At 54.0% G+C, this 23,374-nt stretch overlaps 2 protein-coding genes across 5 annotated transcripts in view; one reads left to right on the top strand and one right to left on the bottom strand.

Moving 5' to 3' along the window:
• LOC149351179 (cytosolic iron-sulfur assembly component 2B-like) overlaps positions 1-1,110 on the bottom strand; it is a 43,468-nt gene extending 42,358 nt beyond the window's left edge. For both annotated transcript variants that reach the window (XM_089580471.1, XM_089580472.1), the window contains exon 1: positions 841-1,110. In XM_089580471.1, the coding sequence (XP_089436597.1) occupies positions 841-967 (127 nt within the window). In that variant the 5' untranslated portion in view covers positions 968-1,110. The remainder of the gene's footprint in view (positions 1-840) is intronic.
• Positions 1,111-1,931: 821 nt separating this feature from the next.
• Positions 1,932-23,374, top strand: part of LOC149351175 (uncharacterized) — a 111,977-nt gene continuing 90,534 nt past the window's right edge. For all 3 annotated transcript variants that reach the window (XM_089580463.1, XM_089580464.1, XM_089580465.1), the window contains exon 1: positions 1,932-2,252. The gene's annotated coding sequence lies outside the window, so the exon portion shown is untranslated. The remainder of the gene's footprint in view (positions 2,253-23,374) is intronic.

Here is a 23,374-nt window from a genome sequence, read left to right as displayed (position 1 = left end):
CAACCTCCCAAAACATTGCTGCACTTGTGATCCTAGCGATAAGAAGATGCAGTGTAAACCGCTCTTTGACAAAGCAACAATTGTGTTCAGGCATAGGGATCAACTTGTACGGGAACTCATGGAAGCTTTTCATATGCGTATGAGCGGGAAAAAATGCATCAGCCGGACTTCCGTCCGCTTCTCTGATAGGGAGTTCCGCTTTTTAGCAAAATCACTCGAGTACAAGGGTGACATGTGATGTTCTTGATGTCAGCTTGGTGTCGTTCATTTTGTTTTTTTCCCTATTTATATGTGCATGTGTTTTGGAATAAATCTTCAGTTGTGAGTTAGCGCTCGTCCTTGTCTTGTCTCTGCCTTGTCCTCGTCTTTTCTGCACAATTTTTTCAGTACGCATTTCAACCAACTCGCCCAACTTTCTGCTCTCTTAAGTGACAGTCACTGTTCCGTGTGGACGTAACTGAAAGCCACAAAAGCCACTCCTGGACGGAACGCTAGCCACAGCCAATTTCGAAACAAAATTAAATCTTGCATTTCTAAACCGTACGATAGCGGTATAAAGGTGCAGAGGCGACCTGAAGGCATGTCAATTTCACACAGACCGCTTACCGAAGTTAGACCCGCGCATTTTACGGTTATTAGAGACGCTGATTTCAGATCATGTTAATATCTCAGATACAATCACATGCACTTCTGTTACTAGCGACAACATGCGTTTATGGCTACGAAGGGCAGTATGATTAACGCATTTAGACAAACAGCAGCAGCGGCTACAGATGGTATGCTACGCTCATTTAGCACGCAGGAGCTGCCTCATGAAATATGAGTAGCTCGAAAGGATATCAAAAATCTCTCGCGCGTCGATTGCATCTTCAATGTCGTCGTTCAGTTCATCAGCTGTTGTCACTCTGTCCTTGGCCTTTTCGTAGGTTGAAGGAGCAATATTATCCAAGCTGTCACCGCGAGCCATAGTGTTCACATTTGTTTTACCCTTCAGCGCACGCACGACAGACACATGCAGGAACAGTGAAAAAACGAAATAAAATGCTTAGCAGCAACATTCAAGGCAGCAACAGTCCCAGCAGGCCTTATTTACCTATTCACTGCGCACTGCGCCGCATTTTCGCATACAATTATAGTCATTCCAATATTACTTATCATTAAGTAGTTTTATTTTTATTATGCTTGTTATACACGCTAATTATAAGGTATGTTAAGGTTTAGTTTATGTTTATATCTATCACGTGTTGCGTAAATCGGAGAAAATCGAAAAAAATTCTTTCGACCACCGCTCCTTTGTTCGGGCTCAAATTTCTCACAGAGGTTGCATTTGGCGGTCAGTTTTGTTTAACACCGCATTTAAGTGGGGTACTTGCCTGATTCTATTTGGAAATCCCCATCGTGCGGCGACGGAGAACCACAAAACCGAAAAGCTTCGCAGCAGTGGTACCCGTAGCGCCATCTCGTACCCACCGAAGAAACCTATATGTGCTAAATTGGTGAGCAAATCATTGCTTGGTGCTGTCTGCTGTGAAGTAGCGCAAGACATCATCGAAAATGCGTTCGTACAGCGGTCAAGAGAAGGCCATGGTCATGACTTGACTATGCGAGTCCAAATCCTACGCCACCCTCCCAGATTGAGGGCTCGTTTCTCCGATAAGTGCGAGATGGCGCCACGGGTACCAGTGCTGCGAAGTCTTTCGGTTTTGGTTTTTCCGTCGCCGCAGTTAATGGGGATTTCCAAATAATTCTCACCGAATCAGGCAAGTATCCCACCTAAATGTACTATAAAACAAAACTCACCATCAAATGCAACCTCTGTGCGAAATTTGAACCCGAACAAACGCGCGGTTATGCCGTGATAATTTTTCTTTCGATTTTCTCTGATTTACGCAACAGACGGTATGTTTTGTTTACATTTGACACGACTTCACGGCGAAGCCTCAGCAGACGACCGAGCCGTGTCGTAGAAGCCGCGAAATGAAAATAATGGCGATTCATTTTCTCTGAAGTCTCTTGTTTAGCACCCTATTCTAACAAGTGTTGAGGCTGTCTTAGTGGAGCTACGTAAGTGAACAGGTGTTTTTGTTTTGCTGTCGCGCGTGCTCTTGTAGGAGGCCGTGGACGAGTTGTATGTACGTACACGTTTCGAGGCAACTATTACGTGAAAAACCCGAATGCCTCTGAAAAGCAAAGAACCGAGGATGTTGAGGAGAAGCTTACGAAGTTTCTGCACGAAATTGACGCCCACGGAGGTGAGTAAATGAGCAGTTCAGGTGTGCTTGCTGTCATATTTGTGTCTGCACACGGGATGCTCACCGTTTTCCTCATATTTACTTGGGAGACGGTGAACAGAATGTTGAATTAGTGTCATTCTCTCATGCGCCTGGTGCTTGTTTCGCATCAGTGAATACTGCTTTTATGAATGGATATTCCCGAAATTAATGGTTATTCCCTAAATAGCCGCCGCGGTGGCTCAGTGGTTGTGGCGCGCGGCTGCTGACCCGGACGACGCGGGTTCGATCCCGGCCGCGGCGATTGAATTTCGATGGAGTCAAAATTCTAGAGGCCCATGTACTGTGCGATGTCAGTGCACGTTAAAAAACCCCAGGTGGTCCAAATTTCCGTAGCCCATCACTATTGCGTCCCTCATAGCCTGAGTCGCAGCACCCGAAGAGACATTCAGTCCACCGAGGCAGCTGGGATAGGAAGACGTTTTTTGGTCTTCTTCTGCTTCTGTGAGTGAAGGGAAAGATGAATAGGGGGGAGTGACACGGGCCTGTGTACTTGTGGGTTAGGCACCACGCCCACTGCCTGTGTATCGTAGAAGGGGTTAGGGGAGGGGAGAAAGGGAGAGAGCGTGCCGCCGCAGTGTCTGTGCCAAGTGGCACATGCTGCCGCCTCAGGCCTTACAAATGACCGTAGAGCCTGGTGACCGACAGGAAGGTGAGTAGCAGGAAGGCCTTGGCAGGGTGGTGGCCGTCGGGATAGAGGAGGTGGTCCTCAGTGCTGGATGGGAGGCCCATAAGCCGGAGGCCTGTCGCCATGACGGCTCTGGGGGCCGAGAAGGCAGGGCACTCACACAGGAGGTGGTGAAGTGTTTCGGCAGGGTCGGAACAGTGGGTGCACCCAGGGGAGGAACTGAGGCCGAAGCGGTGTAGGCGGGAGCCCATGTTGGTGCAACCCACCCTTTGCATCAGGAGGAAGCTTCGCTCCTTGCTGTTGAGGCCCAAGGATGGGAGCGGTAGTGGTGGCTGGCCATTGGCCACCCGGGGATCTGGATGGTCCAGAAGAAGGTGTCTGTCCACGATACCCCTGGCCAGGTCCAGGGGCAAACGGCAGGGGAGAGGGGGGTGCCAGGAGCATGGGCTACCTCGTTACCGTGGACACCGATGTGGCCAGGAACCCAGGACAGCCGAATGCGGGTGCCCCTGGAGCAGATGTGGTCCAATCTGGTGGAGAGCCAGCGAACCATGGTTGGACCTCTGAAAGGCTTCTGGAGTAGCTGGAGGGCTGCCCTGGGGTCAGTGCGTATGGCTGCATCACAGACATCTGGGCGCCCCTGAGGGATGTCTGCTGCCAGGTGGATGGCAGTGAGTTCTGCTGTTATGGACAAGGCCACGAACGGTAGCCTTGCCTGTCTGTCCATCTGGAGAGATGGGACGGTGCAGGCAGCAGCAGCGGAGGGACAGCTCCCTGGTAGAACAGAGCCATCCATGTAGATCTGCACCACGCCAGAGGGGTCGTCCATCAGCATGGCGGCTACCTCCTGTTGACGGCAAATGGCCGGTATGTTGCACCTCGTGCGGAATCCAGGGAGGGATATCTGAATCCCATACTGCTGGCCCTGGTCTGGGCGTGGTGGGAGGGGGAAGGCCTCAGGCTGCCCCCTGACCAGTTGCTCAAAGTCCTGGGCCACCTGACCCACTTGTGAAGTGGTGTGAATTGGGCCTGTCGAGGAGGCAGTCCACGAGGGCGCGACCATCAGGAGCATTGTGCAGGCACTCGATGGGATGGAGGGCGGTGCACTGGGCCAGGAGCTCCATGGGCCAATAGCCTGCCTCTGCCAGGGTGGCAGCCACGGGAGGAGCGGGGAAGCCCTAGGGATAGGCTTATGGCCGCCCGCAGTCTGCACTCGATGGCAATATGCTGGGCCACAGTGAGATGGACCAGCGGGAGGGCGTACCTGAACTAGGGGACAGCCATGGTGCTGTACAGCTGCAGGCCCAGTTCTGGGGCGATTCCATTCCCCTTGGCAAAGAGGGAGCGAACTGCTCCGTGGACCCTAGAGGCCTGGCCCAGGAAGTGCCTGACTGCTGGGCGCCAGGTGAGCTGGGTGTCGATGTGGAGCCCAAGATACTTGACTTCCCGGCTCCAGAGTAGGCTGCGGCCCTCCACGGTGAGGAAGGTGGAGCCCAGGCGTGCCCCCACCTGGTGTTCAGGAGCATGGCCTCTGTCTTGATGGGCGATAGACCAAGCCCAGCACGTGCCAGGAAGGAGCTGACAGCGTCAATGGCCTGCTGCACCATCCTGATAGCCCGGACCCTCTGTCTGCGGGGACCCCAGCACCAGATGGCGATGTCATCCGTGTAGATGGCCACACAGACGGGGAGCAGGGGGTCGTCTGGCAGGAGATTGGGCAGCAGGGCTAGGACCACATTACACAGGAGCGGACTGAGGATGCTACCCTGGGGAGCGCCTCGCCAGATGCGCCGCGGTGAGCTGGTTGTCTTGCCGAGGCGGACACGTACCCAGCGGTCAGCCAGGAATTCCTGAACATACCGGAGCAAGTTGCGAGAGATGCCCATGAGGGTGAGGGCCTCCAGGATTGCCTCATGGAGCATGTTGTCAAACGCGCCGCATATGTCGAGGAGAGCCAGACATACAATGTGGTGGGTGTGCTTGGCATCCACCAGGGTCGAGACAAGGTCCGCGATGGCATCAGCTGTGCGGCAGTGGCGATGGAACCCCGACTGCTGATCTGGGAAGTGTCCAGTGACCTGGCCAACCCAGGACAGCCGCTCCAGGGCCATGGCCTCCTTCACCTTCCCTGGAACTGACATGAGAGAGACCGGCCGGTAGGAGCTGATGGTCGTTGGGGGCCGGCCTACCTTCAGGATTGGGACGGCCAGGGCCGTCCTCCATGCCTCTGGCAGTTTCCCGGATTGCCACACCTGAATGAATGCAGACAGGAGGCTTGCCCGCAGGTCCTCCTCTAGGTTCCAGATCATCTGGTACACGATGCCATTGATGCCCGGGGATGTGTGGCGCCTGGAGCAGTCGAGGACAGAAGATAGCTTATGCTGAGTGAAGGGGGGCTGTGCATATAGCAGCGATGGCCGCTACATGGGGGGGGTGCCCCTCGGCTCAGGCCCAGAGGAGGACCCTGGCATGGTGGTTGGGAGTCCCCACTGGGAAAGAAGGCATCTGCCAGCCAGTCCGCCAGCTCCTGAAAGCTGATGTCCAGGGATATGGCGATGGCCAGGTGTAGGTTCAACTGTGTCCGAGGGGGCAGGAGGGAGCGGAAAAGCTTCCACGCCCTGGCCGGGCTGGGGGCGGCCACCGGTGAGGCACAGATGCCCTCCCAGGACTCGTTGCGGCGGAAGTTGTGGTGGCGTCTGCTGTTGGCGTCGAGCCCATTGTAGACGGTCCAGTGCTCCGGCCACTCGGTCCGCAGGGCCTTCCTCTCTGCCTGGCATCACTGAGCCTGGAGCTGGAGCAGCTTCAGGTCCGGGACGGGTTGGCCAGGGGGAACCTCGCAGGTGGTCATGGCCACCTCTGCACATCTCTGGACATGGGCCAGGACATCACCCTGGAGAAGAAGGCTGCCCAGGAGGTCCCGGAAGCGGTCCCAGTGAACGACCTTGCAGACTCGCCCATCGACCCTCCTCCCTGGCTTGGTGTAGAGAGTGATGGGGTAGTGGTCCGATCCCCGCGTGTCCGGGGAGGGGCGCCACTCATAGACACAACGTTGTGTTACAATACTCAGGTCTATACATGACGGACACCACCCCTCCGGACAAACGTGGGAATCCCAGTGTTCAATACATGAAGAGATGTACCGCGCAGAGCGGCGATCTGGTCTCGGCCACTGCAATCCGACCTGCGGGAGCCCCTACGCGGATGGGCCACGTTGAAGTCCCCGCAGAGCAGACAGTCACCGCCTATAAGGCTGACTAGCTGTGGCAAGGAGTGAGCATCCCATGGGATTACGGGACACACATAAGCACTTGTGACTGCCGTGTCAACCCCCCTAGTCTGACTCTAATGCAGGCACACTCCATGGGGGCCACCACAGCATCACTCACCAGAATTTCTGCCTGGGGAAGGGCTGAGAGGACGAAGAGGACAGCTCTTGAGTCTACCAGGTGGATGGAGGTGGCCTAAGCAGGGGTCCGCCAAGCAGGTGGTCAGGAAGCAGGAGGTCTTGCTGAAGTAGCCCACATAGCCCGGAAGACGAGTCTCATCTGGGCCTCCTGCAGAGCCAAGACATTTGGGGGTAGTGGTTCCCCCTCCAAGCGGCTGATGAGCTCTGCTCTATGTGCACGCAGGGCACGGCAGTTCCACTGGAGGACCCGTGGTCTGGGGGTTATCTGTGGAAAGCTAGCCATGATGGTGTGGCTTCTGCTGCGGCCCTGAGCCAGGCTGGAAAGTTGCAGGGGACTGCCGGGAGCAGCCGTGTGATGGTCTTGAGCATCACTGCTAGGGTCTTGGTGAGCTCCTCCAGGTGACTTCTCAGGGAGGGAGGTATACTGCCCTTAGGAGGAGGGAAGGGGCTGCCAGCGGGAACTCGTGGTGGTGGTATGGAGGAACCTGCCACTGGTGGCCTGGAGGAGAGCACCTGGGCTTAAGACTGCTTTGCTGGTTCAGCCCAGATTTGTGCCCGAATGGCCCTTCTTGAGACAGGCTCCTGGGAAGCAGCTACCACCACTGCAACGTGACGTTTTTCCTGCCATGGGGGGGCAGGTGGGGCTGTCGGCAGCATGATCACCACCGCGGTTCGTGCAGCGGGGCACCGCGGTGCCACAGTTCGCTGTGGCATGTGGGCAGCCACATCGCCTGCAGCGCGGTGACTCATGGCAGCTGGCCGTCACGCAGTCCAAGCGGCCACAGCGCCCGCGCTGGATGGGCCGTGGTCAGGCAGGGTGGACTGGGAGCCTGAGCTTGTAGAGGGCCACGTGGGTGGGTGGTACAGGGGCCTCAAAGTGGATATGGAGGACACTGCCCTGTCCCCGATGGACAGTCAGGATGGGAATCGGCCTCCAGGGCAGCAGGAAGCTATTCATCCGGGATGTCAGCCGGGACACCATGAACGAATCCAAAGGAAGTAGCCTTGTCCGCTGCCGTGCGAGGCTGGACCTCAATGCCTTCCAGGGTAGTCATCTTGAGAAGGTCAGCGAGGCACTCTGGGGAGCCTGCTTTGACGGCCACAATGTTCTGCTGCTCATTTACCCAGACAAACAACCCCGGTGTGGGTAGATGCCTCTGCCGCAATGGTATAGGAGCACTGGTTTGAAAAGGTGCCCTTAGTTGCCTGAGGCCGGAAAAGAACAGTACTGGCAAGGTTGGCATTCTGCTCAGGAGGAAGCTGCGGGCAGCGTGGTCTGCGGCATTTCCGCCTTGACTGCTGCACGCACCAGGACTCCTCCCTAGGTCCATGATCGGTGGCAGGCACTTGGACTTGATGGCTCTCATCCACCGTGTCCTGGGCTGCAGGAGAGGGGTTATCCTCGGCTGGATGGCTGCTGGAAAGCTGGTCCACGGCCGCCGGTGAGCTGGAGTCCTGGGGTGGGAGGGGGGGTGGAGGAGGTTGAGGCGAGAGGTTCCACTGGGGGCCCCGAAGATGAGGGAGGGGCTGAAGCAGTGGTTGGTTCCTCCAGGACCTGGGGTGTCTTCTGTAAAGGCCCAGAGGGTGGTGGCTGGCTGGGTGCAAGTGTCCCCTTCAGTGGGGGAGGGAAGGAATCCTTTAGATCCCTGCCCTTCTTCATGCGTGGGGGCAGGGCAGCAGGCTTGGGTGTCTTAACCCTTTCCCTCCCGTTGACGAGTATAGTCGTCATGAGAGTTTGTACCAATATAGCCGATGACGACTTTAGTCGTCATGAAAAAAAAATCGCCCTTAGACTTGACCGGTGACGACTATACTCGTCCTATTGCATCTAGTTTCGACTTTCGACACTAGATGGCCACACTTGTCCATGTTGTTGCATTTGAGTCATGGTTTTCATTCTTTTCCCGCCTCAGACAGTCGGTCTTGCAACATGGCTGCTTCTCAGCTGCATGGCAATGAAAGCGCGCGAAAAAGAATGCGCTTTGACGAATCCTCTTCGGACGAGAGCTCTGTAGAGTTTTGCTCGGAAACCGAAAGTGATGTGTTCTCATCTGAAGACTGACGACGACGATTCTGCAGATGGACGGGAGGACATTGTGGCTGCTCGTGAGTGGTGCCCCGTCAATGTGTTGAATCCGCCTGCTGCTCCTCCGCGTTTCCCGTTTTCTCAAACGCCTGGAATAACTGAAGTACCACCGGACACTGAAGATGTAGTGGCATGGTTTGAACTTTTTTTTTGATGAAGAAATCTTTGACATAATTGTCACTGAAACAATCCGGCACGGAAGAAAGTTATTTCGCGCCAATTCAACTGTATCATGGAAGGACGTCGACACGAAAGAGGTAAAAGTGTTTCTGGCTCTTGTGATTTTGCAAGGCATCATTGTCAAACTCCAGGTACATCTATACTCGTCAAAGAAAGCGATTCTGAATACTCCCATATTTAGAGAGTTAATGTGTCGAAATCACTTTCAAATGCTGATGCGCAGCCTGCACTTCGTGAACAACGAAGAGAAAGTACAGGAGAAAGGCCATCCAAATCCAAGGGCGCGCCGGCTGTGGCCTGTACTTCAGAGGCTAAATGAGAAATTTCTGTCTGTATATGTACCAGAGCAAGATGTTTCAGTCGACGAAAGCCTGTTGCTGTTCAGAGGTAGACTCGGTTGGAAGCAATACATGCTTCTAAAACGAGCAAGGTTCGGGCTGAAATTTTTTGTCCTTTGTGAATCTTCCTCTGGTTATATCTGCAACCTCATATTGTACACATGCAAAGGCTCAGTGCCGCAAAACAAAGAAATGGCCATGGGCACTAAGGTTAATTGTCATAACACGGGATGGAGCCTTTTCTCGACATGGGATATACAGTGACAGTGGACAACTACTACAACTCCCCAGAGTTAGTAGATTCACTGATCAAGTGGAGAACGGATGTTTACGGCACTGCCCGGCCCACGCGGAAGTGTATGCCTCCATTCAAGAAAAAGCCCCAGAAGGGTGAAATAGTTGCTTACCAACGCGGTAAGTGTCTTGCAATGCAATGGCAAGACAAGAAGACAGTGACATTTCTGAGCACTATCCATGCCACCACAATGGAGGAAGTCGTCAACAGAAGGAACGAAGTAAGGTCGAAACCAACGATTGCATTGCACTACAGCAACACCATGGGTGGAGTTGACCAATGTGATCAAAATTTATCCTACTACCCTTCCGCCAGAAATGGCCAAAAGGTGTATTACAAAAAAAATTTTCGACACCTCATGGATATGGCTATTTTCAATGCTTTTATCCTATACCACAAGTCTGGCGGATAAGGCACTCATCTTGACTTCCGTGTGAAACTTGTAGAACAACTGCTGCAGAAAAACCTAGATGAAGAGATGACGCCAAAGCGACGAGAAGGTTCGTGAAGCAACTTGCTGAGATTACAAGGGAGACATTTGCCTAGAAGAATACCCCCCCGAGGGAAGAAATCATCACCCACGCGGAGATGCACAGTGTTCTACCAGTCTGGCAAAAAAGATGGTTCACTGAAGAAAAGAAAGGAAACGCAGTACTGGTGCGAACGGTGTGGTGTTGGCCTCTGTGCCGCACCGTGCTTTGAGATGTACCATACAGTGGCGGCCTACTAACTGTGCTTTGGGAGATGTGGAAAGGTATCCATTATTCATGTGATGTTTTTGGACCGCTCAGATAATTTTTCCTTTCTATTCAATATTGCATAATATAACAAGCCCTGCAAGACGATGTTCCACAAGACAGCAAAGTCCTGCAGTGAAGCCAACTTCCCCCAATTTTTTTACATAATTTGTGAAATAAAAAAACACTGCTGAATTCAAAGAAATGCGCCGTTTTATTCAGAAAAAAGAGCTTTATGCACTGAGTGAAAAAAAAAAAATCCAGTAATTTTGGTACAATTTTTGTTTATTTTCGTGGTAGAGAAAGGGTTAAGGAAATCTGCTCCCCTCGGACACAGCCGGGTGAGGGCAGGGGAGAATGCAGAATCCTTGGGCGGTGGGGAGGGGCTGCGGGGCCTGGGCGCCTTTAGGGAAGACGCTGCGTCCAGCGGCCGGAATTGTGCTAGCAGGAATTGAGCACTGTCCTCCAGGTGCCGCAGGAACGTCCATGGGTCGCAGCCCATGCTGGAGCTGCGGCGGGGGATGAAGCGATTGGCCTCCATGGCTGCAGGAGCAGCGCAGGCGAGCGCCCGGCTGCTGGCGCATCCTGTTCCACTGGAGGCTGGAAGTCGACTGACCAGCCAGTGAGAGGGGAAATTTTCCCGGGGGGGCCGGGGTGTCCGCTAGCGTCGCGTGTACTGCAGGGAAGCGCTGGCGCGCCAGCCATTGGCGGCGCGTGAGGGAAGAAGGAGCGTCCCCCCCCCCCAAAGCTGAGCGAGGAGGGCCGCTGGAGCGAGGAAGTGGCTAGAATGGGCGAGGCGCGGCCTGAGGAGGGAGCAGTCAAAGGCATGTCTGCTCACTTCAGCTGCAGAGAACAAACTCGTACAGCACTTTTAAATGGTAGCCGAAAGGAGACAGAGGTGCAAGCGCTGTCATGTACATGTGCCAAGCCGACGCAGGGTGATCTGGCTAATAACGACAGAGCACCTAAATACAATTAAAGAAATGGCATGCCTGTTGTTAGAGCACAAGGCGGTGTTTTTTTGCGCAGACCTTGGCGTGTATTCTGGAAAGTTTGTTCTGTGTGCCTCTAAACTTCTGCTGGTCGTAACGTGCCTTCTTCGCTCAACCTCATGGGTAACGGGGATAGGGGCAGCGGTAGGGTAGCACCAAAAAGGACCTAGTGCATAAATAATATCCGTAATTCCAGGGGGGGGGGGGGGGGGGGCAACCGCCCCCCCTTGCCCCCCCTTCCGGACGCCCATGTGAGGTTGGCTTCGGAAATTCGGCAACTGCAGTAAGTTTGGCGGGGTCTGGAATAATACCATCTTTATATAGAAATGACGTGCCCTAAAATGGTCAGTTGTCGGGCAGCAAAGCGGCACTTTTTCAAATTCATCTGAAGCCCAGCATCAGTAAGACAAGTGAGGATGTGCTTCAGTTGGAGGAAATGAGAAGGAAAGTTCACAGAAAAGACAACGATGTTATTGAGATAGCAAAGACAACTCTCCCACTTGAGTCCACTGAGGATGATGTCCATCAGGCATTCGAAAGTTTTCGGGGCGTTCCAAAGACCTCCTTTTGTTTTTATTGTGTCTTTTCTATCATTGATGTTTACAGCTAATTTGAGCTGAACATTTATATTTCCGCACTCTGGTCAGCTCCCGCAACTCTAATAAAATAAAATGCAACGGTAACAGGACCAACCGCGGTCATGAAATAACTGGAGGGCTTTTGTTCTTAATTTCGTTCCAAGACAAACTGTGAAAAGTAGAAACAGCCATTTATTCTTCGTATGTTAATAATCCACGTTCATGGCAATAGCAGTGAGTGGCGACTATAAATTCTTCAAAGGCTCAGAAGGGTCAAAGTTTGGGAGCTACAATGAACGACACTACAAACGTCTATCTCGGGGTGCATAACAATTCATAGGGGAAGGCAAGGCTAATGGCTTGTATAAATGAATTATGCTACAACTCGGTTACCACTTGTCGGGCACATTTCAATCACAATGATCAGTTGCGACAAAAGAAATTTTAACAGAACTCTAAAAGGAAAAAAGAAAGCATTGCAAAAGATGTAAAGGTTAAAGGTTTGCAGCTATCGCTATCACTTGTTCGCAAGAAATAAAGTCATAATTTCTGGCACTGAAAGAGGGTTCCTTCATATGGAATTTAACAGAAGGCAACAGCTGGTTAAAGTGCAACCTCCCACAGTCGTGCATGAAAAATAATAGATCGTAACAAAACAGTGCGGAAGGTGCAGATGACGCTTGTCTTGTGTTCCTCTGCTTTCTACATCCTTCCTGCTGTTCGTTTACAATATGTTACCATACAGTATCTACTTACAATATCTTTCCTTCGCGTTGAAACTTAATAGAGGCTGACAAATGCATAAGCACTGAACTGTCCTATAGTGTGTGGTACTATAAAGTTCTGGAAAGAGTATATTAGTATGGATAAAAGTGTTTCTAATACCAAAGAAAAAATGGCATTCAATAAGGGCGTTTCTTTTTCTGTCCTTGTACTATCTTTTTTAACTGGGGAGAAGCATGGGAGGCGAGGAATACAAATACTCTCCTGAATGTTCATTAAAAACAAAAAATGGCCCTTTCAGTAACCAATTTTTTTTTTTTGGTAAAGCATAAAACAGCCCCCATCAATTATTCGTTTTTATTAGAAGCGTCCACTGAAAACAGCGTTATCCCTGTTTCTTTGCATTTTCATCCGTGTTTTCAAAACCACTTGATGAGGTTCTTACCTGAGGTTATCAGACTGGGCTCAGACTTATGAACAAAAAGTCATTCACAAACGAGTGAAGGAGTGCATGAACTTTGGGTCACTTTGGTTTTCTTGCCGCACACAACGCTTTTTTGTTTTGATTTCTGATTTTTTTTGTTTTTAAAACCGGGTGTACATATTTAGGATTGCGAGCATGAAACTGGATGTTCCATTCACGTGGCATCGTAGAAGCATTGAACGAATTTATGTAATCACCACGACTTTCCCTGAATGGTAGATTTCCATGCGTCTCAAGAAAAAAAAACAAGGGAGGACACTTAAGTTCAGCCTTAACGATATGACAAGATGGCTTAATTTAGTGAGTTAATGCCCATATATGCGGAATTGGTCATTCTGTACATTCATAAATCGCCAATAGTTCCCATACCCCTCCTGCTACAGTGGTGCAGCAGGCAAGTGATGCGCTACCTCCCCGCGATGGCGGGTGCTGCCACCAATGGGGCTTGTGCGAATCAGGTTGCTCTTCTCAAGCAATCCACATCGCCAGGCAGACAGTGACGACCGAGCAACCCGCGTCGCAAGACAGTGGCCAATTCGGTGAGCGGGGGTTTAAGTTATAGCACACTAAAAATAAGAACATAAATGTGTTGGATAGCATTTGGTGGGCTGTGAAACCTTCACGTTACGAAGAGCAGCGTATCAATATGACTAGGAAGGAAGAAAGTTGACAGGTTATTTGCATCCCGCCGGTACTATCCTGTGAGGCAGAAACTTAGTAGCTAGCAAACTGGGCCTGAAATTGCACTGACAGCGCAGCAAGCCATAAAAATTGAAATGACTGACGCCACATTAAGAGGCAGAGAGTGGCGTTAGTAAGACAGTGGTATTGCAGATGAAACCAAAAAGAATGGATGGATGAATGGAAAACTTTATTATGCAAGTAAGTTTGGACCGTGTAAGGTCTCGAGGTCACCGCACAGCCCTCACATTACGTGCATGTGTCCAGGCCACGTAGGGCCATGGTACTGGCCCCCTGGTTCACACAGCGGAGTTGCGTGTCTGAGTCCTGCGATGCAAGGAGGGCCTCCCATTCCTCCCATGTTCCGATGGCGGGCTGTCCCTGCGGTGGAGGATCAGCAGGACAGCCAAAGAGGATGTGGTCCATGGTGGCTTGCGATTCTCCACAGAGAGAGCACTCTGAAGAAACATGGGGGAAGTAGGTAGAATCTGAGGGGTAGGAAGAGTTTGGGTCTGGAGTCTCCTCCAGGGGATTTGTTGGGAGTGGGATAGGTGGGGGTTTGGAGGGGAGTAGAGTCGACGGGCAAGGCGTGCTTGTTGAGTCAGTTCTGAGAACGTGTGTGCCCGCTCCCTTGAGAAATCCTGGCTGGGGTCGCCATTTGCTCGGCAAATAAGTCCTCGGGCTGTGTTATCTACGGCCTCAATCCGGGATGGCCAGAGTGAGCCGGCACCCACACGAGCTCAATACGCCTATTGGAATTTATGGTGCACATTCTCAATATCTGCCACGCGGGGGGATGGACGCGTCCGCGGGTGAAGTTAAGAATGGCTGTTTTGCAATTGCTAACTATATAAGCCACATCTATTTGGACAATGGCTATTGCTATAGCTGCTTCCTGTGCTTCTTCCGGGGTACAGGAGGGCTCTAGAAATGGGTAAGTAGGTGGGCTGCTGAACGGTCTGGACCACATGCGGCGTCCACCCAGCGCACATCCTCTGAAGTGCCATATTCTTTATGGAGAGCTTTGGCTCGCGCGACTCAGCGGGATTGATGGTATTCGGGGTGGACATTCTTAGGAAGGGGTTTGAGGATAAGCGCGGTGTGTATGACACGAGGGAGAGAGATTAAGTCTGTAGCATGTGCGGGTATGTGAATTCCCAGAGAATCCAGTATATATCGTCCTGTTTTCATGCCAGCCAGACGAAGGTACTGTGTGTGGCGATGTGCACCTATAAGTTCTTGTATAGTGTTGTGCACTCTTAATTTTAAGAGCCTGTCCATGCTAGTGCTCTTCGGTAGGTTGAGCGCTGCTTTGGTAGCCATGCTGATTAGAGCATTGGTCTTATCTTTATCCGCACAAGAGAGGTTCAGGTAAGGAGTGGCATAAAGAATGGGACTAAGCACAAAGGCATGCAGCACCTTGAGATTGTCTGCTTCGTCTTGTGGGATATACAAATATCCCTCGCCGCCCCGCGCTGAGTCACGCGACGAAGCGCCGCCGCCGGGCGTGGGGAGAGGGGGGCCACGCGGCCACTCTCCTCACCCCCCAGCTTGGACGTGACGTCACGCCTACGCTCTGGCGTCTTAGGAACGGGGTGAACGACCCCTCTTGGTTGCAACCGGTTGCTCAAGGGGGTGCAATGTCGTAGGGGTTTTAAGGAGAGCTCACGCGGGAACAAAGGCTGTCGAGTCTCTCCTCTCGCTGTGGTGACTGCCCGATTGCCCCGCCGACCCCGTCTCCTGCCCGCGCCCTCCCGGATTATTCAACGCCGGTCGACGACGACCTGGTAAGCTGCTGAACCATCTATTATCGGATAGAACATTCTTCCGCAGTGTGCTTTGCCTTGCGCTAGGTAAATAAACGGTTTCCTAGCGTACTCTGTTCGTTGCCTACTTCGTCCGAACCCGCCGTGGCTGTGACTCTGCGCCACGGGTTGGGGACACGAGAACGCCCGCGCATAGCTGGCACGGAAGCTCGCCCTCCCGGCCGGCTGCTCGCGGGTGACCCCATATCTTGGCGCCCAACGTGGGGCGAACTAGGCATTGAGCAGTGTACTTTGTTGGAGCGAACGACTGTCGACGCGCTAACAAAGGATGGCAGCTGATAGGCCTGACTTCCAGTCTTTGTTCATGCTGTCAGAGCTAGCGGCACAGAGCCAGGGCTCCCTACTTGACTTGCCTCTGGAAGGCGTAAATCTTGAGTGTTCCACGCGGAATAGCCGAGTTGCATTCCCGGGCGCGTCGGCAGGACTTAGGCCTGGTACGGAGGGCACCACATCGGGCACCTCGCCGCTCCGTGGTGCGAACAATAGGGCACCTACGCCTCATTGTTCGACGCCATCAGCGGCTGCGCCCAACTCCGGGGGCGTTAGTCCGCAGTCATCCGAGGTGCTCTTGCAGAACGCGATGCAAGTTATGCAGAGCTTAGCGGGTATGTTGCAAAACAATTTGCAAGCCCCGGCCCAGGCACCCCGTCTTAGGATAGACGTACCTACCTACACGGGGTACCATGACAGAACAGGGGCTAATGAGTACCTCGACCGTCTGCTGCGTTATCAGCAAGCGACAGGAATCGCAGACGCCGAACTGCTCGCGCGTGTTGTGCCTGTTTCTTTGACGGAGCAAGCGGCCCGCTGGTACCGACTAACCGGTAACCGAGCGAGGACAATGGAGGAGTTTAGCGCAAGCTTCCGCGACGAATTCCTCCCCGCAAACTACGAGTGGCGTTTGAGGAGGGAGCTGGAACTCCGCACCCAGCACCCCGACGAGTCTTTGTTAGAGTACGTCCGAGCGATGGACGAACTGTATCGCCTCGCTGACCCTCGCGCCACAAACACGGAGAAAGTTGAGCGTGTCACACGACAAGCGCACCCGACTTTCGCGGCCTACCTGAGAGGAGGCAGGTTTAGAGACCTGGACGAGCTAGCAGCTGAGGCGAAGCGCATTCAGGGAGACATCCTCTCTGCGCGAGCGTATCGGCCGCCGCCACCTGCATCGCAGTCACTTGAGCCGCGCTGCGCGTGGAATGGCAGCTCAGCGCGTAGTCCGTCTAGAGCTGAAGCGACAGCACAGTTTGCTGACGAGATTGTCCCGAGGGGTTGGGAATTGTCCGACCGCGCTTTGGACCCATTCAGCTACGCGCTGCGAACAGCACACGCTGCCGCAGAGCGGAACACCTGTAGCCGAGATCGCGAGGCCGACACGCGGCCGCACGAGCGGCCCCCACCGTCCGCACCGCGAGATCGAGATCGAAACGACCGACCGGAACGTGGCGACCAGCGCCTAGCCCGTCGGAGCCCGAGCAACCGCTGCTACAGGTGTGACCAACCGGGCCACTTCGCCCGCGACTGTGGCCGCCTCCCCGCCCGTGACCAAACACAGTCGGGAAACGGCTACAGCCGCCGGTGATCGACCTTCGATCCCGCGCGGCTTACACAGAGAACCCAGGTTTATTAGCGCCTTTGGCATGTCGCGTAGGAAGTTCTGTTGACTTGCCAGCGCCGTTCATCGAGCTAACGATAGCTCGAAAGAAATTCACCGCGTTACTCGACACAGGGGCAAGCGCTTCTTTGTTCGGTGACGAAGTGCTAAACCATCTCCGCCAGAACAAAATCCGGTTGAGAGAGTGCGACACCACTTTTCGCCTCGCGAGCGGCACAGCGCAATCCAGCGGTGCAGCTAGGATAGTGGTTCGCTGGGAAAGACGCGTGCGGCGACAACGCCTCGTTCATCTTCCCTGTTTATCCGTTCCTGTAATTCTTGGGCGAGACTTCCTAGCCAAGACAGGCATTGTGATAGACATAGCCAGCGGAGGCTATCGAGAGCGCACCACCGGCGCCTTGAAGCTTTTTGCAAAAGCGCCCGCGGCCTCGCAGTCAATTACGGCTCCGAACGCGGAGCTAGCGGGGAGTGACCGTGGAAAATCACCCCCGCCGGCCCGGAAACAAGCATGCGGGCGGACAGTCGCCGCTGAGAGAGGGCCCACAGAGAATGTTGTCGCGGTAGAAAGTTGTTCTACCGTGCCAGTGAGGTCAATGCACCCTTTGTTGTCGGAGGTGAACAGCGTATCGGAGAGGGAGAAGGCACGTTTGTCATCTCTCCTCTACGAATTCAACGCGACATTCACGGACCGGCCTGGCCTGACTACACTAGTAAGGCACAGAATAGACACGGGTGATGCACTGCCTTGGAAGTGCAATCCTAGACCAATCAGCTTGGCTAAGAGAAAAGCACTAGACGGCGCCTTAGACGAACTTATCGATACTGGCGTTGTGGAGAGGTCTAACAGCCCTTGGGGCTTCCCGGTAGTCTTAGTTCCAAAGAAAGACGATACATATCGGCTTTGCGTGGACTACCGCAGACTGAATGAGGTTACGAGGAAGGATGCGTACCCTCTACCAACCATTTCTTCCCTAGTGTCCAACCTAGGTGGGGCGAAGTACTTTACTACGCTCGATGCTAGCCGCGGATACTTTCAGGTTGAAATGGATGAGCGTGATAAGGAGAAGACTGCTTTCACTTGTCACAGAGGTCTTTTCCAATTCAAGAGAGATTCTTTTGGCTTGGTAGGAGCACCCGCTACTTATCAGCGCCTAATGGACCGTGTTCTGGGAGATGCGAAGTGGCACCACGCGCTCGCATACCTAGACGACATCGTGGTGTACTCGAAAACGTTCGAGGAACACCTGCGCCACTTGAGGGACATCCTAGAGAGGCTGAGGTCCGCGGGAATCACTTTGAACCCGAAGAAGGCGCAGATCGCCGCGACCCGAATAACACTGTTGGGGTTCACGATCGACAAAGGCCGCATTCTGCCGTGCGAGGATAAACTCGAGGCTTTGCTTAAGTTTCCGTCGCCGTCAGATCTAGCTGGTCTCAGACGCTTCCTGGGAATGGCGAACTTTTATCGCCAGTTCATCCCAGATTGCGCAGCGCTGCAGGCACCTTTGACAAAACTTTTGAAGAAGGGAGAGCGCTGGAGTTGGGGTCCCGAGCAAGAGGCTGCACTGCGCAACCTCGTTAAGGTGCTCGCGGACACGGCTGAGTTGCAGCTACCCGACCTAAACAGGGAGTTTGTGATTCAAACCGACGCAAGCGACCTGGGCTTAGGAGCAGTGTTGCTTCAGGAGCATGAAGGCGTCCTCCGACCGGTAGCGTTCGCGAGCCGTTCACTGACGCCGGCAGAGAGGAACTACTCGGTGACCGAGAAGGAATGTCTCGCGATAGTTTTTGCTCTGCGGAAGTTCGACTACTACGTCGACGGGGTGGCATTTGTGATCGAGACGGATCACATGGCGCTCACCTGGCTGAGACGCCTCAGCGAGCCGAGCGGCCGCCTGGCGCGTTGGGCCCTGTTGCTGCAGCGCTACGACTTTACCGTGCGCTACCGCAGAGGGAAGAACAACGCCGTGGCTGACGCACTCTCGCGAGCGCCTGTCCAGAGCGAGGAAGGTCACACGACCGACCGCCCGACAGAGGGAGAGAGTGAGGGATTGTCGCCAGCCGTAGCCGATGTGAGGGACACGGACCGACCGTTGACCCCAGGCGAGAGCGTGAACCACGTGGACTACGCGAGTTCCGTGGGGATCGCGTTCAGCAGAAAGGAGCTGCTCGAAGCTCAGCAGATGGATTCATTTTGTCGAAAAGTGTTCGACGGGCTCAGGGAGCCGGGCGGCCGGGCCGCCGCGCACACGGGGACAGCTGGTGTTGCTGTCGGTGCGGAGCGCTTGGAAACAGCTGGTAGTGCTGTGAGCGCGCTGGATTCTTATCTGCTGGATTCCGACGGCGTCCTGCTGAGGTATATCCCCTCCGAGAACGACACAAGCGAGGCGTTCAAGGTGGTGATACCGCGAGTGTTGAGAGCGGCACTGTTACGTTACTTTCATGACTCGTGCATCGCTGGGCATGCAAGCGGCCCGAAGACTTACATTAAGTTGTGTCGCTTTGCTACCTGGCTTGGCATGAAAAGGGACGTAACACGCTACGCCCGCTCATGTCATGTGTGCCAAAGCGTGAAGCCCCGGGGTGGACGACCGCCCGGCCTCATGCAGCCGATTAACAGCCAGACTCCCTGGCAAATCGCGGCGTGTGACATCATGGGACCGTATCCCACGACACCAAGCAGGAACAAGTTCTTGCTGGTGGTCACGGATCACTTCAGCAAGTGGGTTGAACTTTTCCCCCTTAGAAAGCTGACGGCACGAGTGATCATGGAGAAGCTGATGGACGTATTCACCAGGTTCGGTTTCCCAGAGCAGCTGATAACGGACAACGCGTCCTACTTCACTGCGAAGGTGTTCGTAGATTCGTGCGCTGCACTCGGCATTAAGCACAAGAAAACGACCACCTATCATGCTCAGTCGAACCCCACGGAACGAGTCAACCGCAACGTCAAGCACATGCTTGTCGCGTACTCTGAGAGGCACAAAGATTGGGACTCCTATCTGCCAGAGATCGCGTTCGCTTTGCGTTCGACCGTTAACCGCTCGACTGGGTATGCACCGTCTTCTCTCAATCTGGGTAGAGAGCTGCTAAATCCGATGGACCGGGTTCTAACGGACAGCAGGAAGACGCCAGTCGCTTCGTCAGCACGAGCTGAATACGCGACGCAGCTGCGCGCTAAGATGACGGAGGCCTTACACAAGGCTCGCCGCAACCTGAGCACCGCTAGAGCGCAGCAGAAAGCACAGTACGACCGCTCGCACCGGGATGTTCACTACGAAGTGGGCGATCTGGTGCTTCGACGCCAACACGTTCTGAGCGATGCTAGCAGACAGTTCGCGGCCTCGTTGGCGCCGAAATGGATCGGGCCGTTTCGCGTGCGAGAGAAGCTTTCCTCGCTCGTTTACAGGCTCGAGGACTTGAGGTCGAAACCGACAGGCGGACCGGTGCACGTATGCGACCTGAAACGTTACGTGCAGCGAGATGAGTGGGTTCAGGACACAGCCCGACCCGCGCCGCAGTCGGAGAACGAGCGCTGCGATCAGCCGGCGAACTCCGCGTCCCGCTATAACTTGCGCCGTAGGCAGAAATAAAATCTGCCTGCGCGGACTAGAGCGTGGGCGCAGGCCGACACGCAGTCTCGTTAGATGCATGAACGTACGGGCCGCTCATGCCGATCAATGTTACGTGAGACTTACTTGCGTTAGCCCTCATGACTCTCGTGAGGGCCGAACAGCTACGTAGCACGCGCTGCGGGAGTTGGTTACATCTGTGTTGACCTTTTCAGCGCAGATGGAAAAGAAGCAGGGCGCATCAGAACGACATCGTTCGCAACTACCACCAACTAGAACCATCTAGAGCCACCATCCAGCTTCGGCAACGCGCCGCGCCCATGGCCCGCCGCTACGCAGAGCCCGCGACCTGAAGCCGCCACCCTGCCGCCACCTGGGCACCCCTGCTACCTGCCACGCCGCATCGGAGCCAACCACCTGCCTACCGACTGTACGCCTCTGCACCCGCCTACCCAAGAGCAAGCTGGCAAAACGAAGTCAGAGCAGCCGTGGCCTCATTACCACCTCAACCCTGGGCCCTGGCCAGCTGATCAAGTGTGCCAGGGCGGCCCAACCGCGGCCCTCGCCTCTGAAGCCACCTGACCCGGTCTCTCAGAGCGACGCAGCCACAGACCTGGCCTCCAAGCAATCGAAGCCGGGGCCAAGGAGGCGGTCGACCATATTCACCGGAGCGGCGCAGCCGCGCGTACTCGGAAGACGGCGACCGGTAACAAGTTGCCTTTCAACGTCATCATCTCGCGGGTGGTCAAGCCTTCGGACCAGCTGATCGGTGCAGGCGTGGCGCGGACATCAAGAAGTGTACCAGCGGGAGCCGAAGAACTTCGATCCCTGGATGACGGAGAAGATTAAGTAACGTGGCGCCTGCTTCTCTGTCCGGGAGGCTTCTTAAGGAGGGGAGGATGTGGGATATACAAATATCCCTCGCCGCCCCGCGCTGAGTCACGCGACGAAGCGCCGCCGCCGGGCGTGGGGAGAGGGGGGCCACGCGGCCACTCTCCTCACCCCCCAGCTTGGACGTGACGTCACGCCTACGCTCTGGCGTCTTAGGAACGGGGTGAACGACCCCTCTTGGTTGCAACCGGTTGCTCAAGGGGGTGCAATGTCGTAGGGGTTTTAAGGAGAGCTCACGCGGGAACAAAGGCTGTCGAGTCTCTCCTCTCGCTGTGGTGACTGCCCGATTGCCCCGCCGACCCCGTCTCCTGCCCGCGCCCTCCCGGATTATTCAACGCCGGTCGACGACGACCTGGTAAGCTGCTGAACCATCTATTATCGGATAGAACATTCTTCCGCAGTGTGCTTTGCCTTGCGCTAGGTAAATAAACGGTTTCCTAGCGTACTCTGTTCGTTGCCTACTTCGTCCGAACCCGCCGTGGCTGTGACTCTGCGCCACGGGTTGGGGACACGAGAACGCCCGCGCATAGCTGGCACGGAAGCTCGCCCTCCCGGCCGGCTGCTCGCGGGTGACCCCATAGTCTAGACCGGCTCGGGAATGTGAAAGCCTTCTAAGAAGATGGACGACAGAGTAGGTGGACTGTTTTAGTGCTTTCAGGGTAAGGTTGTTTTTCCCTGTGTCCTGTAAATGCAGGCCAAGAATGCAGAGGGTAGGTGTTTGTGGTATGGGAGTGTCATGCAGGTAAATTGTGAAGGGGGGTGGCAGGGACGCACCGTGGGCGGATTATAAGGAGTGCTGACCTTATGCGGGAGCATTCAAGCCCAATGCTTGCCGTGTGAGTAGATATAGTTGTGGCTGCTTCCTGAAGGGTCGATTCTATGTCTCCATCTGAGCCGTATGTGGTGCAGACCGTTATATCATCTGCATAAAGTGTGTGTCCTAAGTGCAGGAGAGCCTTGGCTAGGGGGATGAGGGTGAGGTTGAAGAGGAAGGGAGATAACACCACCCCTTGCGGGGTACCAATGTTACCAAGGGTGAAAGAGGGGGTCTGTATATCATCTATATGCAGGGAGGCGGTGCGGCCGTTTAAGAAGGCCCGGGTGTAGTTGTAGGTCTTAGGCCAACTGCAGCTCTTGGATGCCCTGCAGGATGGCGCTGTGCGTAACTTTGCCAAATGCTTTGGTGAGGTCGACTGCCAGGATTGCTCTGGTATGATGTAACATGTCATTGCGGATAGCGTGTGAAATCTGCAGCAGGGCGTCCTGTGCCAAGAGATGGGCTCGAAATCCTACCATAGTTTGGGGATATAGTCCATAGGATTCCATGTGTTGCGTGAAATGGGTGAGGATGACATGCTCAAACAGTTGCCCAGGCACGAAGTCAGCAAAATGGGATGGAGCTTTTGGGCATTAATGGGCTTCTTTGGTTTAGGGATGAAAATTATTTTACCATGCTTCCATTCAGCAGGTAGCGCCCCCATTTCCCAGCACTCATTGAAGTAGTCGGTGAGAAGGGAAATTGAATGGTCATCTAGATTTCTGAGCATGATATTTGTGATTTGGTCCTCCCTAGGGGTTAAGTTTCAGAGCTTGATGAGGACTGCTCTGACTTCAACCTCCAGAATAGGGGTGTTGAGGGAGGGTTGATCGGAGCCTACGTATCGTATTTTCCGGTGTATAAGACGCACCTGCCATATATGCAGTCTGTCATTGAAAAAGTTGGTATATAAGATGCACCTGTGTATAAGAGGCACCCCAATTTACCCAGTTAGGCTAGTGATGCTTAATTAAACATTCTTGTGCGACCATCGTCCGTCGTACCTGTGAGAAGTTCTTAAGCAACGGTAAGTGATCGAAAACGGCAACACTCACGCCATACCCACCCCCGTTTTCGAAAAAAAAAAAAAACTAAAGCACTCTCCTTATGTTCGTAACAACTTTTCATTTTAACTTAAAACCTTCCGCAGCCAACATCTTTGGATGCGGTATCAAAAAGTTCGCCCATTTCTGGAGGCAACGCGGCTGAAACATTCTCTTCGTGCTACGGACAT

Source organism: Amblyomma mixtum, chromosome 3, assembly GCF_055824585.1.
Source record: "Amblyomma mixtum isolate Tamu chromosome 3, ASM5582458v1, whole genome shotgun sequence".
NCBI lineage: Eukaryota > Metazoa > Arthropoda > Arachnida > Ixodida > Ixodidae > Amblyomma > Amblyomma mixtum.
The sequence above is the reverse complement of the archived record's forward strand: the minus strand, read 5'-3'. Positions and strand labels throughout refer to the sequence as shown.